General features: G+C 44.6%; 1 protein-coding gene across 1 annotated transcript; it reads right to left on the minus strand.

Annotated features, from left to right (window-relative positions):
- Positions 1-2,108: 2,108 nt before the first annotated feature.
- Positions 2,109-17,287, minus strand: ntmt2 (N-terminal Xaa-Pro-Lys N-methyltransferase). The gene is made up of 4 exons (XM_008406417.3): positions 16,946-17,287; positions 11,533-11,705; positions 4,553-4,805; positions 2,109-2,763 (listed from the first exon to the last, which is right to left on the minus strand). The coding sequence occupies exons 1-4, from the start codon at positions 17,142-17,144 to the stop codon at positions 2,507-2,509; spliced, it is 882 nt and encodes a 293-aa protein (XP_008404639.1). The 5' UTR covers positions 17,145-17,287; the 3' UTR covers positions 2,109-2,506.
- Between the last annotated feature and the right edge of the window lie 2,567 nt (positions 17,288-19,854).

The following is a 19,854-nucleotide window of genomic DNA, read 5'->3' on the forward strand; positions in this document are numbered from 1 at the left end:
GTGTGTCATAAAATAAATAGCGTCATAGACATGGCAAATTTTAATACAAATGACAAATAAATGTATAATAAAATACCAATATTATATTTACATAATAATACAATTAATTTAAAAGTTTTTTTTATAAAAAGACTTCAATAAAATGTATGTTAATCATTTTTAAAATGATTTAGAATATGCAGATGATGCCCGTCTTCCTACTTATCTTAAAATAACTTTTCGTAATATTGAATAGAACGAAGGAAGCACAAAAATTCCAGAACAAAACGAAAGAAAAGATGCAAATGGAAATAAAGAAACTGATGACTTAAACTGGTAAAACTTATTCATATTTTAAATTTTTCTTTTGAAACAAATTGATTCCCAAACTAGCAGCAAATTGCATGGTCTAGTCCAATCAGGTCGTTTAGAAGCCAGAATTAAAACCCGGTGGGCCGAGAGGAGCAGCTTCTTCGCTGCTGTTGGCAGATGATTTACAGACGTACCAGAAACGCGCAAATGCAAAAGTTCCGGCCGGAACCTTTGTATGTAGAAAAGAAAAGTGTGACTAATTGCCTTAAAATTAAAATTGATGTAATTATTTAATCAAAATTAAAGTCCCGGCCCTAAATAATGATGCTAAATGTTTAAATAATCCTGGCAGTGCGTTAAAACTCACTCTGGTCAGTAGAGCAGTGGTGTGAAAATGTAAAGGTTGTGGGTTCGATTCCGGCTTCTCCTCTGATGTTGATGCACATTTCAGCAGAACTTCTTCATTCTGCGCCGTGACAACAAAATGAGGACGTTTTATCCAACACCCAGTGAAGAAGAGTCGTCCTGTCAAAGCACCGGGATCTGCTGACACTCCAAGCAAAGCGGATGAAGCCAAACTGTTTTTCTCAACAGTGTCATTTGCAGCATTGATATCATGTTTTATTATATTTTCGTCGGCGTTTCATGTGCGAGCCGAAGCGATCCCAGACACGAACTGCGCATTTGATCCGGCCGGTGGGTTTGAAAGGCTGCGCGCCGCCGGCGTGACGGGACAAATTAGTGTTACTGCAGCTGATGAGTCCAAGCGGCTGCAGGCGGCGCTGAGCTCGATTGGACCCGATAGTTCTGACTGTCAGCGGCGCTAACCGCTCCTGAAAAGGTGACGGCACATTTGGCTGCCATTAGCCGCCGCAGCTACAGGTTTAACTTTGGGCCATTTTGATCTTTAATTCATGCTGGATGTGGAAACGCAGGCGGGGTCACCTGCCGCCAGGCAGCCCGGGCCTCACAGGAGCGGGATGGACGAACTCTGGACGGGCTTCACCCAGACAGAACCTGACAGAACCTGAAGACGAGCCAGCGCTGATATGTGAAAACAAACCGGGCCGATATCTGATCCGCCTCAGGCTCCAGCTGAAAACCATTAAAGCAGAAACAATCTGCTGCCTCTGCTGTTTCTGAAAACACAATAATCCTGAGGAGAATCAGCCCCACAGGACGAGATGCTCCCGTCCCGCCGCAGCCCGCGCACCAGGGCTTTGAAGCTTCACTGTAAATAACGTGTTGCTTTTAATGATTTATTTAAACGGCTCGGCTGCAGGTTTAAACGCAGCTCTGAATTTATTATGGATTTTCTCTATGCAGCGGGAGCCGTTTGAAAAACCACACTGTCAAAACTTAACAGCAATAATTTAGTGTTTTTTTATCTTTTCATCAGGAAAACAATGGAGATTCATATCTTATTGTTATTCATTCATTTACAGTTAATTAAATATTGCTTAGATAAATATTTATTTTGAAGCTAAACATTTGCTGTGAGTTTAGCTTGCTAAATAGCTCCAAACTAAATATTTCATACTAACTGTTTGGTAGAAAGTGAAATATTTAGCTCCAAACTAAATACTTAGCAAGCTAAATAGTTTAACAACTGTTTATTCTGCATGTTATATGATGAAGCTGATGCTCCTGTGATTTGGTTAGAAAGGATTTTGTCAGCTGTGAGAGTCGGGTGATAAAAAACAGAAAATTAAAGTAATTTAACTGTCATGTTTCTAAAATACAATATTTCAGCTTCTATAGTTTAATGTTTTATTCATGAAAAATGCAAAAACTGAAAGACAGACGAACAGAAAATGTTCATTTTTTAATAAATACAGTTTATTCATAACTTTATTTGCGCTGACTAAAGCAAAATTAAATCCCTTTATTTGACCGTATTTAATAAAATTATGTTCTCAGTTACAGGATGGAGGATGAGAATAAAGTTACATTTTCAGCAGAACTTTAAATGTAACATCATAAAAAGAGAAACATCATAAAAATATAAAACCAGTTCTTCCGTCCAAACAGAATATTTACACCTGGTGCTGCTCTTCACTGCAGCTGCAGGCCCTGACCGTCGCATGAACGTCCAGGTTCCCCTCTCACACAGACCCGACCCGCATGGAAACGGAACCAGAACCATTCCGCATGTTTGTCCCAGAACCTTCCAGCCCATCTGGTGAGGACTGAAGCGTTTCTGAGAGGCGGCTGCTCACTGCATGGCCATCATCCAGACGGGCATGATGACCTCTGGGAATCCTTCCTGCCGCTCCACGGCCAGGACCTCCAGGCCGGCCTTGGACACGATGACCTTCATGATGTCCAGGTGGCGGCTGATGCTGCTGTCGATGGGGTCCAGCTTGCAGCCCTGCCGCGCCATGTTGTCCTTGATGATGAGGACGCCGTTGGGGCGGAGGCTCTTCTTGCAGCGGAGCAGGAAGTTCAGCAGGTCTTTGTCTGTCAGGTGGCCTGAAGGAAGAGAAGCTGAGCTGTCAGCCGGGTTATTTCTGACCCAAAGCCTCTGAAGTGGTTGATCAGAGCCGGACCAAGGCAATGCAAGCCAAGCAACCACCAGGGGGCCCCCAAGAACACTATAAAATATACACTTAATACAGATTAAATGCTGTTACACATGGAAAATGATTCCCATTGTTGTTGTTTCACAAAGTTATAGCTTCTGCCACTTTTAGGAAACTTTAAGATATCAGCCTTGTTGTACTGCTTGTGTAGACATGTTTATCAGCTGATGGTGTTAAAGTAACACCAGCTGGTGTTAAAGTAACACCAGCTGGTGTATAATAGTGTATAAAATAATACACTTAAAAACTCTGCATTTCAGAGTAAAACATGTTTTATAGTTTGTTTCTTCTGTCAGACTTGAAATCAGTCGCCATCATTTTCTTGACTAATTTTATGGCCAGTATCTGATAGCCGGGTCAAAGCGGACCGGACCGGAGCCGGGTCGAAGCGGACCGGAGCCGGATTGAAGCAGACCGGACCGGAGCCGGGTCGAAGCGGACCGGAGCCGGATTGAAGCGGACCGGACCGGAGCCGGGTCGAAGCGGACCGGAGCCGGATTGAAGCAGACCGGACCGGAGCCGGGTCGAAGCGGACCGGAGCCGGATTGAAGCGGACCGGACCGGAGCCGGGTCGAAGCGGACCGGAGCCGGATTGAAGCGGACCGGAGCCGGATTGAAGCGGACCGGACCGGAGCCGGGTCGAAGCGGACCGGAGCCGGGTCGAAGCGGACCGGAGCTGGGTCGAAGCGGACCGGAGCCGGATTGAAGCAGACCGGACCGGAGCCGGGTCGAAGCGGACCGGAGCCGGATTGAAGCGGACCGGACCGGAGCCGGGTCGAAGCGGACCGGAGCCGGATTGAAGCGGACCGGAGCCGGATTGAAGCGGACCGGACCGGAGCCGGGTCGAAGCGGACCGGAGCCGGGTCGAAGCGGACCGAAGCCGGATTGAAGCGGAGCCGGGTCGAAGCGGACCGGAGCCGGATTGAAGCGGACCGGAGCCGGATTGAAGCGGACCGGACCGGAGCCGGGTCGAAGCGGACCGGAGCCGGGTCGAAGCGGACCGGAGCCGGATTGAAGCGGAGCCGGGTCGAAGCGGACCGGAGCCGGATTGAAGCGGAGCCGGGTCGAAGCGGACCGGAGCCGGATTGAAGCGGACCGGAGCCGGATTGAAGCGGACCGGACCGGAGCCGGGTCGAAGCGGACCGGAGCCGGATTGAAGCGGAGTCGGGTCGAAGCGGACCAGAGCCGGGTCGAGGCGGACCGCAGCCGGATTGAAGCGGACCGGAGCAGGACTGAAGCGGACCGGACCGGAGCCGGGTCGAAGCGGACCGGAGCCGGGTCGAAGCGGACCGGAGCCGGGTCGAAGCGGACCGGAGCCGGATTGGAGCGGAGTCGGGTCGAAGCGGACCAGAGCCGGATTGAAGCGGACCGGACCGGAGCCGGGTCGAAGCGGACCGGAGCCAGATTGAAGCGGACCGGACCGGAGCCGGGTCGAAGCGGACCGGACCGGAGCTGGGTCGAAGCGGACCGGAGCGGAGCTGGATTGAAGCGGACCGGAGTCGGGTCGAAGCGGACTGGACCGGTGTCGGGTCGAAGCGTACCGGACCGGAGCCGGGTCGATGCGGACCGGAGTCGGGTCGAAGCGGACCGGACCGGAGCCGGGTCGGTGTGAATGCTCTTTCAGGTTTCTCTGTGGATCCGCTCTCAGTGGGAATCAGGGTAATCCAGGAAGTACTTACACGCCACCCACTGCATCCAGATGACATCGTACTTGCTGCGGGGAGGCGTGAACTCCTGCAGGTTGAAGCAGTAGTAGGTCTCGATGCGGTCGGCGGCGTCGCCCAGATACTCCTCGTGTGCGTGGAGGAGGAAGTGCTCCATCATGTCGGCCATCTCTACTTTCTCAAACACGGGAAGAAGGACGCCCTTGGAGACGCGTCCGATCCCGGAGCCACAGTCCAGAGCGCGGTGTGTCCCGGCTTTGCCCGGCCCCTGTGGGGAGAGTGGGAGACCTTTCATCAACCATGCGTCAAAATGCGGCTTCAAACTTCATCCCTAAAGGTTTTGATATTTCTGATTACTTTATCTCCCGTTTTTGATCTTCATGTCACAAAATGTTTGAGATTTAGGAACTGAAATAGCTAAAAACCAATCATCTGTTGTAAAATCCTCTTGAATCGTGCTTGAATCTGACATCAGGATGGGTGTGTAAAGTTATTTTCCATATTTAAAGTCTCCATAAAGCTCTGCGCTTGGCTGCCGAGGCGTTTGGGTTCAGAAGAGCCAACAGTTTGGCTCCTCAGGGCTTCAAAGCAGTGAACTTTACCACCAGTCAGCAGCTAAAAGTCAGCTCGACTTGAATCACGGCGGCTTTTCTTCCCTTTGGTTTGCTGTTCTGACCTCAGCCCAACCCTTCTGCGTCGGGGGCCCCTGGGTGTGATCCGATGGAGGAAGGGGCCCCTGAGGAGCCCCTGGTTTCAGTGAATTACTGCCACATTTCTCTGCCTGTATTTATACATCTGCTTTTTTCTGCCACCTCTAATGCTCATGAAGGTGTTTCTATTTCAAAATCCTGTGTAAATATTAAAAAAAATAAGTTTTTTCTCTAAAGAGTTAATTGTATTAAAGTGTACAATTAGCAATTAGCTGTGCTTTCTGTGTTGAAGTGGCTTCTCAAGTACGGAGGGAAATTTCTGCAACCACAGACTTAAAGTGGGAAATACTGGCTGGTTTTCACATTCTCCACCATGTGGTCATAATTTAAAGAGAAAACGGTCAAAGTAAACAAGTAGCTTCCTTTTTAACTGGAAATGAACATCCAGGGAATACAGCAGCATTTAGAGATTTTATGGTGTTTTAAATTAAAAAGCAAACATTATAAATCCTGGCCTCTTCGGGATGAAAGGCTTTTCCTGGTTTAGAACAGAATAAAATGATCCGACAGCTGGGATTATTGTTTTCTGTTATTGATCAAATCCTAATAAAATACATGCAACATTTACTCAGTTTAGTCCATTTTATTCATATGGTAATTTTATTTATTCAGCAACAATGCAGCCAAAGTGCTGATGAAGCCAAATTATGAAGGAACTTTACAAAACAAATCAATTCACTCCAATTAGCAGTGGAGGCTAACAGGCTAGCTGTGCTAAAGCAAGGCCCTGATCAGAAACCTTAGTGGCTCCAGCACTGAAGCGACGCACCGACTGTAGGAGCCCATGTTCAGTTTCACTTTATTCAATTTGGGGATAAATTAAGTTTATATTCCTTATGATAATTCAGGTTTATTAATATATAAATGACTATTTACCAGTTAAAACTCTCATGTGTAAATATTTATTGCATCAGTCACTAAGGCTGTACATATGCACTGCTGACTTATTAAGCCAGTGGTTCTTAACCTGGTTCGGTCGAACCCCAGGGGGTCGGTGAGTCGGGCTCAGGGGTTCGGCGGAGCCTCTGCAGGAGGTAAAGACACACTAACTTGTGTAAAGTCGTGATGACGCCCGCATTGCCATCACTTCCTGCAGAGGATCACGTTACATTGCTGAGCCAATCAGAGGATCACGTTACATTGCTGAGCCAATCAGAGGAGATCACGTTACATTGCTGAGCCAATCAGTTACATTGCTGAGCCAATCAGAGGATCACGTTACATTGCTGAGCCAATCAGAGGATCACGTTACATTGCTGAGCCAATCAGAGGATCACGTTACATTGCTTAGGCAATCAGAGGATCACGTTACATTGCTTAGCCAATCAGAGGATCACGTTACATTGCTGAGCCAATCAGAGGATCACGTTACATTGCTGAGCCAATCAGAGGATCACGTTACATTGCTGAGCCAATCAGAGGAGATCACGTTACATTGCTGAGCCAATCAGTTACATTGCTGAGCCAATCAGAGGATCACGTTACATTGCTGAGCCAATCAGAGGATCACGTTACATTGCTGAGCCAATCAGAGGATCACGTTACATTGCTTAGGCAATCAGAGGATCACGTTACATTGCTTAGCCAATCAGAGGATCACGTTACATTGCTTAGCCAATCAGAGGATCACGTTACATTGCTTAGCCAATCAGAGGATCACGTTACATTGCTTAGCCAATCAGAGGATCACGTTACATTGCTGAGCCAATCAGAGCTGCGGAGGAGCCCTGATTGAAGGCTCCACTCTCAGCATGGATGGACTCTTTGCACCTCAGCTTCCGCGTTCGGGGAAAAGCGGCTCGATTGTTTCCGATCCGATAAAAATATAATTTTACACTCGGTGCCTGCAGGGCCTGGCCGAGGTTTGAACATCGATCCGAAGCCCCAACAAGTGAACTGGAGGAAGGTTTTAAGATGTAGCCTCGTTATACATTCACTGATACGAAGGTGAGTTTTACTTAAACTTTGTGGCTAACATTAGCTTTAGCTTATGCTAGTAGGCAATATTTTCTGACGTTGTTCTTGTAAAAATATGCTATTTAAGTATCTAAACATTCTAACACACAATGTTTTTTATCTTATTTTCAAGTATAAAATGTGTTTTATTGTCATTAGTATCAAACAGAGACCGAGTAACGGGGAGGTTCCGGTTCCGGTTCGGGCTTTTAGCTCCGCAGCCTGACGGAGCTAAAAGCCTCTTAGCTTAACAGCAGCAGCTCTGGAGTCAGATCTGGTTCAGCTGTTCAGGTTCAAAGCTGCTGCTTTTAGAAAAACATGGCCGTGTTTCTTAATGTTATTTAGTTTTATTACCTTTGTTTCCTGTTCAGAGCTCAGATAGTTCGGTGTTTACAGCAGGATGTTCAGGCGGATCAGTGGCTCGGCTCTCTGGTTCCCATAAACTCTGTTTCAGGCTGAATACAGAAGCGACTCCATGGAAATAACTCAGGATCCTTTGTTTACCATCCGTCTCCCCGTAGTTTTAGGCTGATCAGGAGTGAAAGGCTGCAAACTTTGTGTTGTGCAGCGTTAGCTTCAACTGGTAGCGACAAATATTCACAAGCCACCATCTTCTTAATTCAGGATCGCTTGGAAATTAATTAAAACTTAAAAGCCCATTATATTTAGGAAGACAACAATGTTCATAGTATTTTTTTTTTGCATCTAAAATACCACTTAGTCTTTTCTAGCTGTCATGGTAACTCAAAGCGGAAACAAGTGAGCCGCATTGGCTCCTGGAGACGTGACGTCATCGCCGTAGATGCAAAGAGCTCAGTTTTTACCACAGTCTGTAGCTTTCGGTGAACTTCTAAATCTGCTCCTTAGTCGCATCTTTTCGGGGTTGCTACTGCCTCTAGTGGCGTGGTGAGGTAACACAACTAATATAATTACATTACTAAATCAGAATACCGCAAAGTCTGTATTATTTATTATTAATTTTTCATTCTCTTAAGAATGTAGAGCTAATTAAATGATCTAAACACCTTAAAGTGGTTCCAGTTTCTCTCGATGGCCAACCTGTTGAAACTGTGGCACATTTTAAATACCTTGGGTCGTTCCTGGACAGTCAGCTGAAAACACTGAGTATAGTTTGAAGAACTGATCTCAGAGACTCTACCTTTAAGAAGACTTGGTGATCATGGGGTGATCTAGACTCTGGTTGGGTCACCCCTATGTCTTGGATTTGGGGGGGAATCATATTTTATTTATCGCTACTGAAGGGTTCAGTGGATGCTCATATGAAACTGGTGGGTTCGGTTCCTCACTAAGAACCACTGCATGAAGCAGTGGAGTGGAGACACAGTCTCCTGACCTCATTATTCTTTTACTCTTTATTGTAAAGAGTAAAATTACATCTGTATCATTTTTATTTTTGAAGAGTTGAAATGTGTGAAGAGGATCCACTCTGCTTTTCTGTCATGCAGTGGATTGAAAGGGAAATATGGAGAGAGTCAAGCTTATGGTTTCATTAATCCTACAGCAAGTCGTGATTTAGCAGGAGCTAACAGAAAGCGCTAATTTCAACCATGTTGAATTAGCTCTTGGAATAAAACCCATCAGTTTGTGTTTATGTTCTGACTGTACTGCAGTGTCAGCCAGTAGCGGTGCCTGTAACTCCTGAGCCGTGCTGTGTTTATATTAAAAGCTCTTTAAAGCACAAAGTGTTGGCAGTTTATAATTAGAGCAGCTGTTTAACAGATCCTGGATATAAGCAGGTCTCTGGGCCAAACATGTCCCCAGAATTAGCAACAGCATGACCCCCAGCAGCTAAAACAAGCCTCCTCTCACCCGTCATGAGCCGCAGGCATGCGCCCTGCCGCATGATTATTATTTATATTCATCTAGACACGTTTGTCTCTGTCGAAGACAACATGAAGGACGTTTTATCAGCTTTATTAGTTATGAATCTAATTTATAACCTGGTTTCTGGAGCAACAGCAGCTTTTAGATTCTGTAAAACCTTTGATTTTCTAGGAAAGGTGCAGAGATTTTAAAAATACCGCCGTGAAATCTGAGACATAATGTGCATAAAGCCAGAGGACTGATGTCAGAAATGATCACCAGTTATTGTTGCTTTAAGAAGCCGAGCTTCAACGTTCTGGTGGTAAAACAAACGCCAGGCACACGTCATCATATTAACAATCAGCTACCAAAATCCAAATAAAACCACAAAGTTTTATGATCTTATTTAAATAGATTTACTCAGAAAATTGACTCAAATCTTCCACTGACAGGTTGAAATTCATCTCAGCCGTAACTTTTACCTCATCCAGATTCAAATCTTTAGTTTTTAATAAAAAAAAATCAATCAAAAAGTTGTCTTGCAGAAGAACCGACGGTCCTCCAGACCTGACCAATCAAACCCGACTTTGATTAGAAAAAGAATAGATTTTTTTTGTTCTTTTTTGAAAACTTCATTTTGTCTTTTTGAAAGGTTTCCTGTCACTTAAAGGAAACATCTCCAGCACTGTTTACTGACTCACGAAGTCACTACGGATGATTTTATAAGATGTTGGAAGCAGCACTGCGTACTTTGCCGCGCCTTCCCCTTGTGCCTGTTCTCCGACTCAAAAAATAGGAATTTATACGTGAAACACAACAAAGGAGAAAAGGAAACGAGGAACGGACATCGACGACTCATTTCCATTGTTTGGACATCAAAACTCTGCCATAAAATAAATACTGATCAGAACCAAGTTTGGCCCATTTTTACTGACCCGGATTCTGATGAGGCCCATTTAGCAAATATGTTTAGTAAGCAGAAAAGTTTTGCCGTTCGTACAGCTTTGTTCAGGGCGTTTTGGTATTCATTTTAAATTGCTGACTTGTTTCCGTCTAGTTCAAACAATAGATGTAGACTTAATGATGGATCAGCTTCAGTTGGTTTCAAACCCTGAACCAGTAAAATAAAACCCGACTCTAAAGCCCAAATGGGAGAAAGAAGAACTTGTTAGAACAGTCATGCTGCTGGCAGCTCGCTGGGTCTGGATGTGTCATGATATGTGGCTTTGGTTTGGATCTTTCCTTTGTTCTTTTATTACCAGATCTTGCCATTTTACTTTATTTCTAGATGTGTCATGATATGTGGCTTTGGTTTGGATCTTTGTTGTTTTATTACCACTTCTTGCTGTTTCAGTTTATTCCGTTGTGTTAGCCCCTTTATGCGTATTCCTATCTGCATTTGGACTTTTCTTCAGTGTTCTTCCAGTTTATTACGCTACCTTCAGGTTCTCTCCGTTGCGTTTATCGCTCACCTTTCGCTCAGCCCGTTTCCCTCCGCAGCTGTTTTTCATCTCCTGATTCCCCGCTGCCTGCACCCTGCCGCAGCTGTTTCCACTCACCTCTGATTAGCTGCTCTGGTTTCTTTGTCACTAGCTGTGTTTCCATTACAAATGTGCGTAAAACTTTGTCGATATTCTGCTAATGTCGAAAAAAAAACAATTTCACAATTGCGGTGTTTTCCATTAAATAAGAAATGCAATTAAAATCAGACGTAAATAAGTTAATTCACGCAATAATCAGTTTTCTTTCTTTTTCATCACGGGTTCTGGTCTGCATTTGGTTTTGCATCAAACTTAACATCATGATGGGATGTTGAGCAAATTGATTTGCCTATACGCATGAATCCAGGTGAAATGATTTCTGCAGAGACGGGATGACGAATTTCTCTCCCAAAATAGACTCAGATATTCAGCGGCCAGCAGCAGAGAAACCAGAAGCTGCAGCAAAGTGCAAAGCTGACGGAGAAGCAGCAGAATTACCGTGTTTACTCTGAAACCGGCTGACAGGAACAGACGATGTCTCACAATGCAGACCGAGTTATTTCAGGCTGTCGCCTCTTCGTTCAGATAAAACCCCCACAAAGGATCAATAAAAAATCTCATATCCATCTAGAAATATCTTAAAAGCAGCGATAAAGTGAATTAAACACATTTTATTAAAATTTTACGTAATTTTTTTTTTTATTTTCCAAAAAAGAAAGAAAACCTCCACAATAGGTAAAGAATATTTAAATTCCTTTGTTTTAAATAAAGCATCATCAAAATCAAACAGCAGAATCTTTCCTGTTTATTTTTATAAAACATAAAGGAATTTCAGATATATCCGTAGAAAAACTCACAAAATAAAACATAAGCATCTTTATGATAATCATCTGAATGATTATGAAATTATTTTCATACATTTTTAAATTTAAAGAGTGAAAACTAGCTTTAGCTCCTCAGCAGCGGCTCTAACATTCGTCCTGACTCCGGGCTAACGGTGCCGTGGTGCCGTTGAGCAACTCACCACAAACCTCTTCAGAAACTGACGGGAACTTTCCAGATCGACGTTGGAAATCTCAACGAAGTCTCCCATCATGCCCTCCTCGGAGGCCGGGACGTCTTCGTAGAACTTCTGCGCTCGGTAGTAGAACTGCTTCTCTCCCTTGATGAACTCACAGGTGACGGGAAACAGCTTCACTGCGGAGACCGGAGAGACACGCAGGCTGAGCAGCGGGTCACTGTCAGCTGTAAGCACGTTGTGTCCTCATTTTAGAGGAATATCATGAAGGGAAGCCACCAGAACCTCAGAATGCCACCCAGTCCAACCTGTACCATTCCCCTCCTCACCTGCGGGGGCGCTGCACCAAGACCCACTGAGGGAGATACTGAGCACAACTGCCTTCTTCACCAAACGTAAACAAAATGGAGGCATCAGAATTTAGTGATTGGAGGATTTCTTTTTAGTCTTTAGCTAAAAACTACCAGCCATTTCTCCTGCTAGCACTAGGCTAAGACATTTTTTTTTAGTTGTATTTACCCACAATGCCCTGCGCTATAGTCCACTTCCTGCTTTTGGGGCGGTTTCCGGTCCGCTTGGCGTTCACAGATGCATGTCAAGTCCACCTCGCTGCAGCAAACAGGAAACAGGACGGACCGCTGTCAGTCTCATACCTTATTTGGAAATGGGACCATTGCAATCCGGAAGTGAAGGGGGCGCTATTTCCTATACTTCCGTTTTTATTTTCTTTTGAAATCTGTGATATATTTTCACCTTTAGGAAGGAGTTTCTCTCTCACCATGTATTTGAACTTCTCTCTTTTATTTACTTCGGTGCAGCTCACAGTTTTTAGCTAATTCTGTTGCTTTCTGTGTAAATCTGCTCCTTAGTCGCATGTTTTCGATTCTGCTACTGCCTCTAGTGGTGTGGAGGTGGTAACACAACTAATATAAATACATTACTAAATCAGAATACTGCAGTCTTTATTATTTACTGTAGGCTGATTGTTAACATTTGGGCTGCTTTTCATTCATCATTCATCATTTTTTGAGGTTTAAGTAAAAATTATTTCTAAATAGTTTGCAGAAAATCAAAAAACTTCTAATAAACTGCAGTGCTACTACATTTATTAGTTTATTCATCTATGGAAATGCCAGGGCAACATCTTGATTTAAGAGAACGAAAGCTCAAGTCTCACTCTGTTCAGAGATTTGAGTTCTTTGCAGTCCCAGTGGGAAATGGTTCTGGTCAGAGAACAGAACAAACACAATGTAAGTGAATCACATATGGGACTATCAACAAGAGTTTCAGTTTGGTTGAAATTTGGGCTGGTTTTTGTTTTTGTTGGGAGTTGGATGGGTTTTACGTTGTTTTTGGCTTTCAGTCAGATCTGGCAACCCTAAATTCACTTCAACCGAACTGAAACCGAGGTTTGGAAGCTCAGTTTCACATTCACACCTTCCCAAACGAACCGGACTTTCTAGACAGGAGGACTGGAGTTCAATTTAAAAATCCCGGTGTGAAATTATGAAGGATGAATTTTCAAATTCCCGGCTGTTCTCTCGTGCTTTGAAGCAGGAAGTAAATCCTCCTCCTGGATATTTGGCTGTATGTCGGTATTTCTGGCCCTGGAGGCGCCGACAGCAGCGTGAGCCCCGTTAGCCCCGTTAGCCCTGTACTGTTGCTTCCTTCTCCAGGGTTTATCTCCGCTCAGCAGATCAGACGCAGCAGCAGGCTGAGACAGTTTGGGAGGGCAGTTGTTGAGTTCCTTAATTTCAGATGTTTGCTTTGGATGGTTTCCTGCTTCGAGTACGTTTTCTCATAAAACCATCTATAAATGCTCATCACTGGTTCTAAGGACTTGTGTTATGTCATTTAACAGCTGAGGAGAGCCAGGAGGAGCCGCTCCACGCCAAGCTAAATATAGCGCTCTGCTAATCTAATTACCATCCAACATTTCCTTTGAGGTGGAGATCAGTGGTTCAGAGCAGCCAGCTGTCATGTAGCGAATGTCTCCTCCTCAGCTGCAGCATCCAAACAGCATACTCTCATACTTTAGCTTCTTACATTAATCGCTTGGTGCCAGCTGCTCTCCAGAGGAAATCCTTCGTGCTTTTTGTTAATTTTTAAAGTGCAATAAAAACTTTTATCAGTATTTTATTGGCTGAAATATTTGATATACTTTAAAAGTGATACATGAATTGATTTTAAAAGTTTAAAAACAGAGAAGATCTGTTGATTTTGGGGCATCCAACAACAAATCGTTCATTCTGTACCCAGAATGCATTGCTACTGGTCTCCTGCATGCTTTCTAATTGTGGCTAATAAAACAAGACCAGTAACAGAGTTATTAATATTCAGCTATAAAACTGGAACTCAGTGAAAGTTCTGCTCTAAAGAATGACTTACTGAAGCACGGCCGTTAAAACTGTAATAGCAACTGTGATCCTGTTGAGGGCGATATAACGCATTGAGTCAACACACGATGGGTATTCAGTTTAGTGCTTTAGCATTAGCTAAAGCATCATTTCTGTTTAACACCTTAGTGGAAATTATGCTTATGATTAGAGCTTGTTGGTTAGCGCAGCTAGCTTCTTAGCTAGTGGTGTTTACCACTGGATTCAGCAAAGATTGGACAGATTATTGTGAAAACTTGGACCAATATGCTCTTATGGATATTTAAAACTTTTACATACATTGATTCTGTCATGTCACATGACCAAACACACACCACATGACTGACCCTAATCACAAACATTAGCTATGCTAGCGCTAAAGCACTACACCAACAAGATATTTAGCAGAAGCTAACGCGCTAAATTCAACCCTGTCAGATGTCATTTTAGCGCCTCACTACATGAAGAGTTAATAGCTGAAAGGACAGACATTGAATTTTATTCCACTGAAAGTTTACAAAACCTCAAAGTAAATTAACACTTTAGAATTTTTCTGGGAAAAATAATTAAGAGAAAGCTAAGGGCGCTAGGTGTTTTCAAAGTTAGCAAAACCGCTAACTGAAAAATTAGCTCCATTTTTAGCTAATTAGCGGAAGTGTGCCCACCACAGGCAAGAGGAAAGCTAAACATCTGCTTTACTTCTGATGCGTTTCCCTCTCAGGACGTGTTCCTGCTCTAAATAACCAACATCCCAGTGAAAAGATGTCCGACTGCGATCTGAACGTCCTGCAGCTCGTGTTTGTTTGGATCTCCTGTAACTCGATAATCGCTTGTCATGTGACACCTCAGAGGGAGGGTAAGTATAGAAAGTTCGAGCAGGACAAAAACGAGGAGACGACGGCGTGACGACACCCGTCTGCCAAGGAAGTGTCACCCCGGAGCCGCCATCTTCATCTGCCTCCCGCCTTCAGAGCCCGGCTCATTAGGTTCCGACCTTTCAGCTTCTCACAAAGAAGCTCTTCATCAGCGAAGGAAAATATAAATGTGATGTTTCCAGTTTGAGCTTCGGTTCAGGGAGTTTAATCAGGGATATTTGGTTGAAGGTAGAAATGTTTCGTTAAGTTGTAAATAATAAGCGGGACCCCGTTACGGTCATGTTTAGCACCAACTGACATGAGTTATTGCTTTCATGCCTGCCATGCCAGGCCATTAAAGGGCTTCACAGCGGCCGAGGCGCGGATCATCTCCTGTTTCTGCAGCTTCTGGGCCGATGAGTGACGAGCTTTAAAGAGAGAAGAGCTTCGCTCAGGGTGTCACGTTTAAGGTGTGCTGCTTTGTTTCTGTGGATGAAGTTCCTCAGGGCTCTGTGCTGAGACTCCTTAATTTACTTGTAGTTGACAGTTCACTGCAGAGCTGATGACTGATTCTAGATTTAGTGCTTTAGAGCAACCACAGCAGAACAGAGAGCGTATTTCAGCCGTCAGGAGGGCCGATGCCTCTGGGATGTCAGAACGGCCGATTCTCCAATTCAAGAAGTGGCTTCGCCTGGTGGACCTGCTGGAGGACGAAGGCTGTCCAGTCCGCTTCTGTTTCTCACCTCGTCCCAAAGGCCTTTCAAGCGATTGCTGCAGGAATTACTCAGCAGCTGTGTTCATTTCCCGCTCAGGTTGGACCAGGACGCTCGGTGTCTCGCATCCTGTTTGTCCTTCAGCAGCACAGGAAGTTGCCTGTAGAGGTTGTCTGCTGCTCTTTTCAGATTCAGGTTCTGTCGGCGTCTTCAGCCTATAAAGTCTGAACCTGTGGCTCACAGTCTGAAACGGTTGAAATGAGTCTCAGCTGCAAACGTCCTTCATAACCAGGTCCGTCTTCTCATCTGATCATCAAGTATGAATTATGACCAAGAGAACAGATTCCTGAGACCAAGCCGCTGAGATGAGCCGCCTCTTCAAGGCGCCTAAAGCCAAAGCCGCGTCTCGCTCTAGGCGGTTCATGTCTAGCCAAGCCGGTGCGTCTTCATTGGCAGTGTGTTCCTCACTATGTGGGGCTGAATCCTGACAGGATCCTGGGAGCTGCGGTCAATTCATGTGAACCTCTGAGGGTCAGTTTCTCTGAAATCACTCCTCTGCCATAGTTGATGAAAAGATTTAAACCTCAAGGCTACTGCAGTCTGGGATTGAAAACGGTGGTTCAGACAATATTGAAGGAGGTTTAAAGTACCGCGTTTGCTCATCCTGAGACCTAAATCCGTGGACCAGTCAGCGAATGCCGTCTGCTGCCAATCAAATCGCCCGTGCACAAAATGTGGCTTCCAAGAACCGGAGAGGAACCGCTGCTCCTCTGCAGCCCGTTGAGGAGCTTCAGCCTTAGGATCAGTTCAGAAATATAAAAACACAACATTTGTTGGTACTCTGATTAAAGGTCTAACGTCTTGTGTAGCTTCTTAACTTTGACTCATTTTATGACGTCTAATTCAGTCAGAAACCGTTTTCTCTCTTTTAGAGAATCTCTTAATGTTCTGAAAATTGTCTTAATGATATGATGATGAACTTCGTTTAAAAAGAAACAACGTGCAACTCAACATAAATGTCACCATTTGATGCACTTTACTAGATTATCGTTGTAGCAAAAGGTAATTAGCATCTGGAAAAATGGATGTAAAATGGAATAATATCCATTTTTGTAATTTGTCGAGAGACTTCAGATACAAATTAGCTTTTGCTAATTTTTGGAGATTTTAAAATAAAATTGTCAGAAGTTTTTTAATTTGTGTAATTTTCTGTTGGCTTGTTGAAGGTGGATTAATTCTGCCTTTCTACAAAAATCAGAATCTCAGAGTTTGAATTTAAGTAACACGATTAGACCCGAATATTTCAGAAAATTTACCGTCAACCTTCTCTGAACGAGTCCCAAAGATGCAGGTGTTTCATTGAAATCTTTCAGACTAATAGATGCGAAGGTACGATTGCACATCTAAATAAATGTGTTTCCTTAAACCTTGTGTGGCTCTTGGAAGGGAGCGAACATCCCAGCCTGCTGCCTCTTACCCAGAGGAATCTTCTCCAGCAGGTACAGGTAGCTGGCGAAGAAGTCGCTCTGGAGTTTGTGGTGCAGGTGGAAGGACATGCTGTGGCGACACATGGTGTCGTCCGTCTCCTTCCAGCGGTCCCTGAACGCCTGATGAGCCGCCTTGAACTCAAAGCTTCCTGAAGAGCTGCTGTTTTCATCTTCAAGCGTAATCTCCATGTTTCTTCCACCGGCGCTGGTCTCCAGAAACGGCGTGAAGGCGACTGACGCTTCGGATTCTGTCTGCGACGCGGCTATATCTGTCCGGCTGAGTGATCAACACGCCTGTGGTGGTGTTCAGTGATCAGCAGAGATCTTTTTCACTCTGGACGTCCTTCCAGATCACCTGCTGGGAGGGAGGGAGGCTCAAAGCTGAAACCTCTCCTGGCCAACAGGCATGCAGGAAGACGCGTCACTTCAGAGCTTGAAGGTTTGAAATTCCCGTCCAGAACATGAGAATCCAACAGCTTGACAGTCATAACGTTAACCTGGACTTAAACGTTTACGTGCTGCTCTGACCAGCAGCCTGTCCAGTTGCTCCTGTGAGCAAACGGCACGGAAAGAGATGGTCCAGATTTAAATGCTGCAAACTGCACAAATATCACGATACCTTGTTTCATTGTGCCAGAACACTTACAGTAAGTCCCAAATGTGTGAAAATCTTTTACCTCTCTGCCCACCATGCTGAGCTCCGACTGGTTTCACTAACAGAACTGGACCGGCGCCGCAGCGGGGCTCATTTCAGCTGTGGAGTCTCGGACCTGCCCACCGCCGATTAATCATGAAATTATAATCTTACACGCTCAGTCTATAGCAGTGCACTGCTAGAGAAAGTCTTATATTCATCGCATTTTTCTAAAATCTCTATGTAAACGCATAGAAATGGTGGAGTGTGATCACTGCACCGTCATCATGGCTGCTCACAGGACAGAAAGGAAAGCATAAAAAGAAGGAGGAAACCGGGCCGTGTGGCCCAAACGCCCGACCGGGAAACGTCCCGCTTCTCCCGATTAGTGCGAGAACCGTAAAGAACCATGAATTAAAGCACTAAACGCCAAATAAAGCTCTTCCTCTATGGACATTTATTACACAAAAGAGTGAATGTTTGCATAGACTTTCTCAGTAGGTCAGTAAAATAAGCCGTTTATTTGTCTTTAACATTTCCAACAAATATTTTGTCTTTGGTTCAATTTGTTTCCTCTGAAGGTCTGTTGGCTCCGTCCAGCCCAACCATCCCGACACGTTCATGTTTTTACTTCAGTCTGAGGAACTTCTGTTGGAGCGCCTCAGGGCGGTGCTCTCGGCTCCTCACATCTCTAATACATGATGTAAGTATTTACGGTGCATTAATAGTTGCATTGACATCTAGTGTTGAGATCTTTAATCATTATGGTCACAATAAAACAACTACAGACTTTTACTCTTCTGCGCTTCGAATCTCAAAACAAATGTGAACCTATGAACATGAAATCTGGAGACACTGCAGTGGAAATAAATCTGTTGTGAAACATTGTTCCAGAATTATGAATGAATTATTTTGGTGAACCAAAATTAAACTTGAAAGATTTAAATTTCACTCTGATTCTGTGACTTCATTAGAAACTCGTCTTGAGTAGATCAGCGAAGCATCGATGTGAATTCATAACTAAATATTCTGCATGAACGGCCAGAAGGAATTCAGGAGTTTTTCTGTGTTTGCAGTTTTTCTGCTGCTGCAGCAACAGGCTGCAACCAAAACATTAGCAGATCTGCCTGAGAAACGATCCGCGGTGTTTCTGACCCTTCACACAAATGTCTCCGCCTCGTTCCCGACAGCCTGCGGATAAAATTAGAGCGGTGACATCAGCTGAGACGGCCGCTGTTGAGACGAGCACATGCTTTCACCACCTGGTGACCGGCTGTTTCAGCTGAATACGTTCAATGAGCCAAAATAAATATTTCATTTTGCTTGGTCGGCTTTTAATTTCTGATGTTTTATGGTCAGAGACGCCGCCGCTGAGGAATCACCATGACGATTTTGCCTGGCAACAGGAGCCGACGACGTACGAACCATCCTGCACACAGGAAACAATCCAGTACTAGTGGCAGAGAAGCATCCCACAGCATGATTCTGCCACCACCGTGCTGGACAGTTTGACTATTTCAGTCTCAACTTGTCTCCTCTGAGCAAATAGATCAATCTTTGTCTTCTATGACGTTAAAAATGATTATTTTTTAGTCTTTGTTCTTTAGTTTTCAGGCTTTCAGTTCATGCTGATGCGAGGCTGGTTCACACTTCGGGATTTTAAAGAACTGCAGTCTGAGCAGGACGACTTCGTTTTCTCCGATATTCTGAGCAGTGGTTCGTTTACTGGATCCAGGAGAAGAACCAACTCTCTGAACCCAGGGAGAAACTCCGGCCATGAGCAGAGACCCGTTTTGACCTTTGCTCAGGTCAGCCGCTGTGTTGGCCCTGGCGTTGACCCCCTGACCTCGGTCTGCAGCATCCATCATCTCTACAGACGCATTTCAGTGTAAAAGATGAACAGTTTTACAGAATAACATCCAGGGCCAGTTTCTGCTTTACTTTGACATGCCGCCACTGTCCTGTCGCTCATCAATCCGTCCCACGGCTCCTTAAACGGTCCATCCATCCAGAGGCCCCACAGAGGCCTGAACACAGTATTTAGAGCAGATATGCATGGTTTCCTTTTTTAATGTAAAGAGAAAAATGGACAAGAAGAGACAAGAAGAGGCCCAGATTCATCTGGAGGGTGAGATCTGCTGAGTGTTTTAAATAACTTTCGATCCTGGTAGAGACGAGGTCATTTCCATGATGTCTCTTAAGTATTCTTTAAAGAGGGTGTACTGTGGGCTCCAATAGCCAAATTCAGAATATCTTGCTGTGCTA

Source organism: Poecilia reticulata, chromosome 4 (genome assembly GCF_904066995.2).
Source record: "Poecilia reticulata chromosome 4, P_reticulata-male-v2, whole genome shotgun sequence".
NCBI classification, from domain to species: Eukaryota; Metazoa; Chordata; class Actinopteri; order Cyprinodontiformes; family Poeciliidae; genus Poecilia; species Poecilia reticulata.

Excerpts from the sequence above, each read along its gene's own strand:
- ntmt2 (XM_008406417.3), bottom strand. The coding sequence starts at position 17,144 with ATGGAGATTACGCTTGAAGATGAAAACAGCAGCTCTTCAGGAAGCTTT. Across the intron at positions 11,706-16,945 it reads GCTGGAGAAGATTCCTCTGG|TGAAGCTGTTTCCCGTCACC; the intron begins GTAAGAGGCAGC and ends CGGTCTCCGCAG. Across the intron at positions 2,764-4,552 it reads CTGGATGCAGTGGGTGGCGT|GCCACCTGACAGACAAAGAC; the intron begins GTAAGTACTTCC and ends CTCTTCCTTCAG.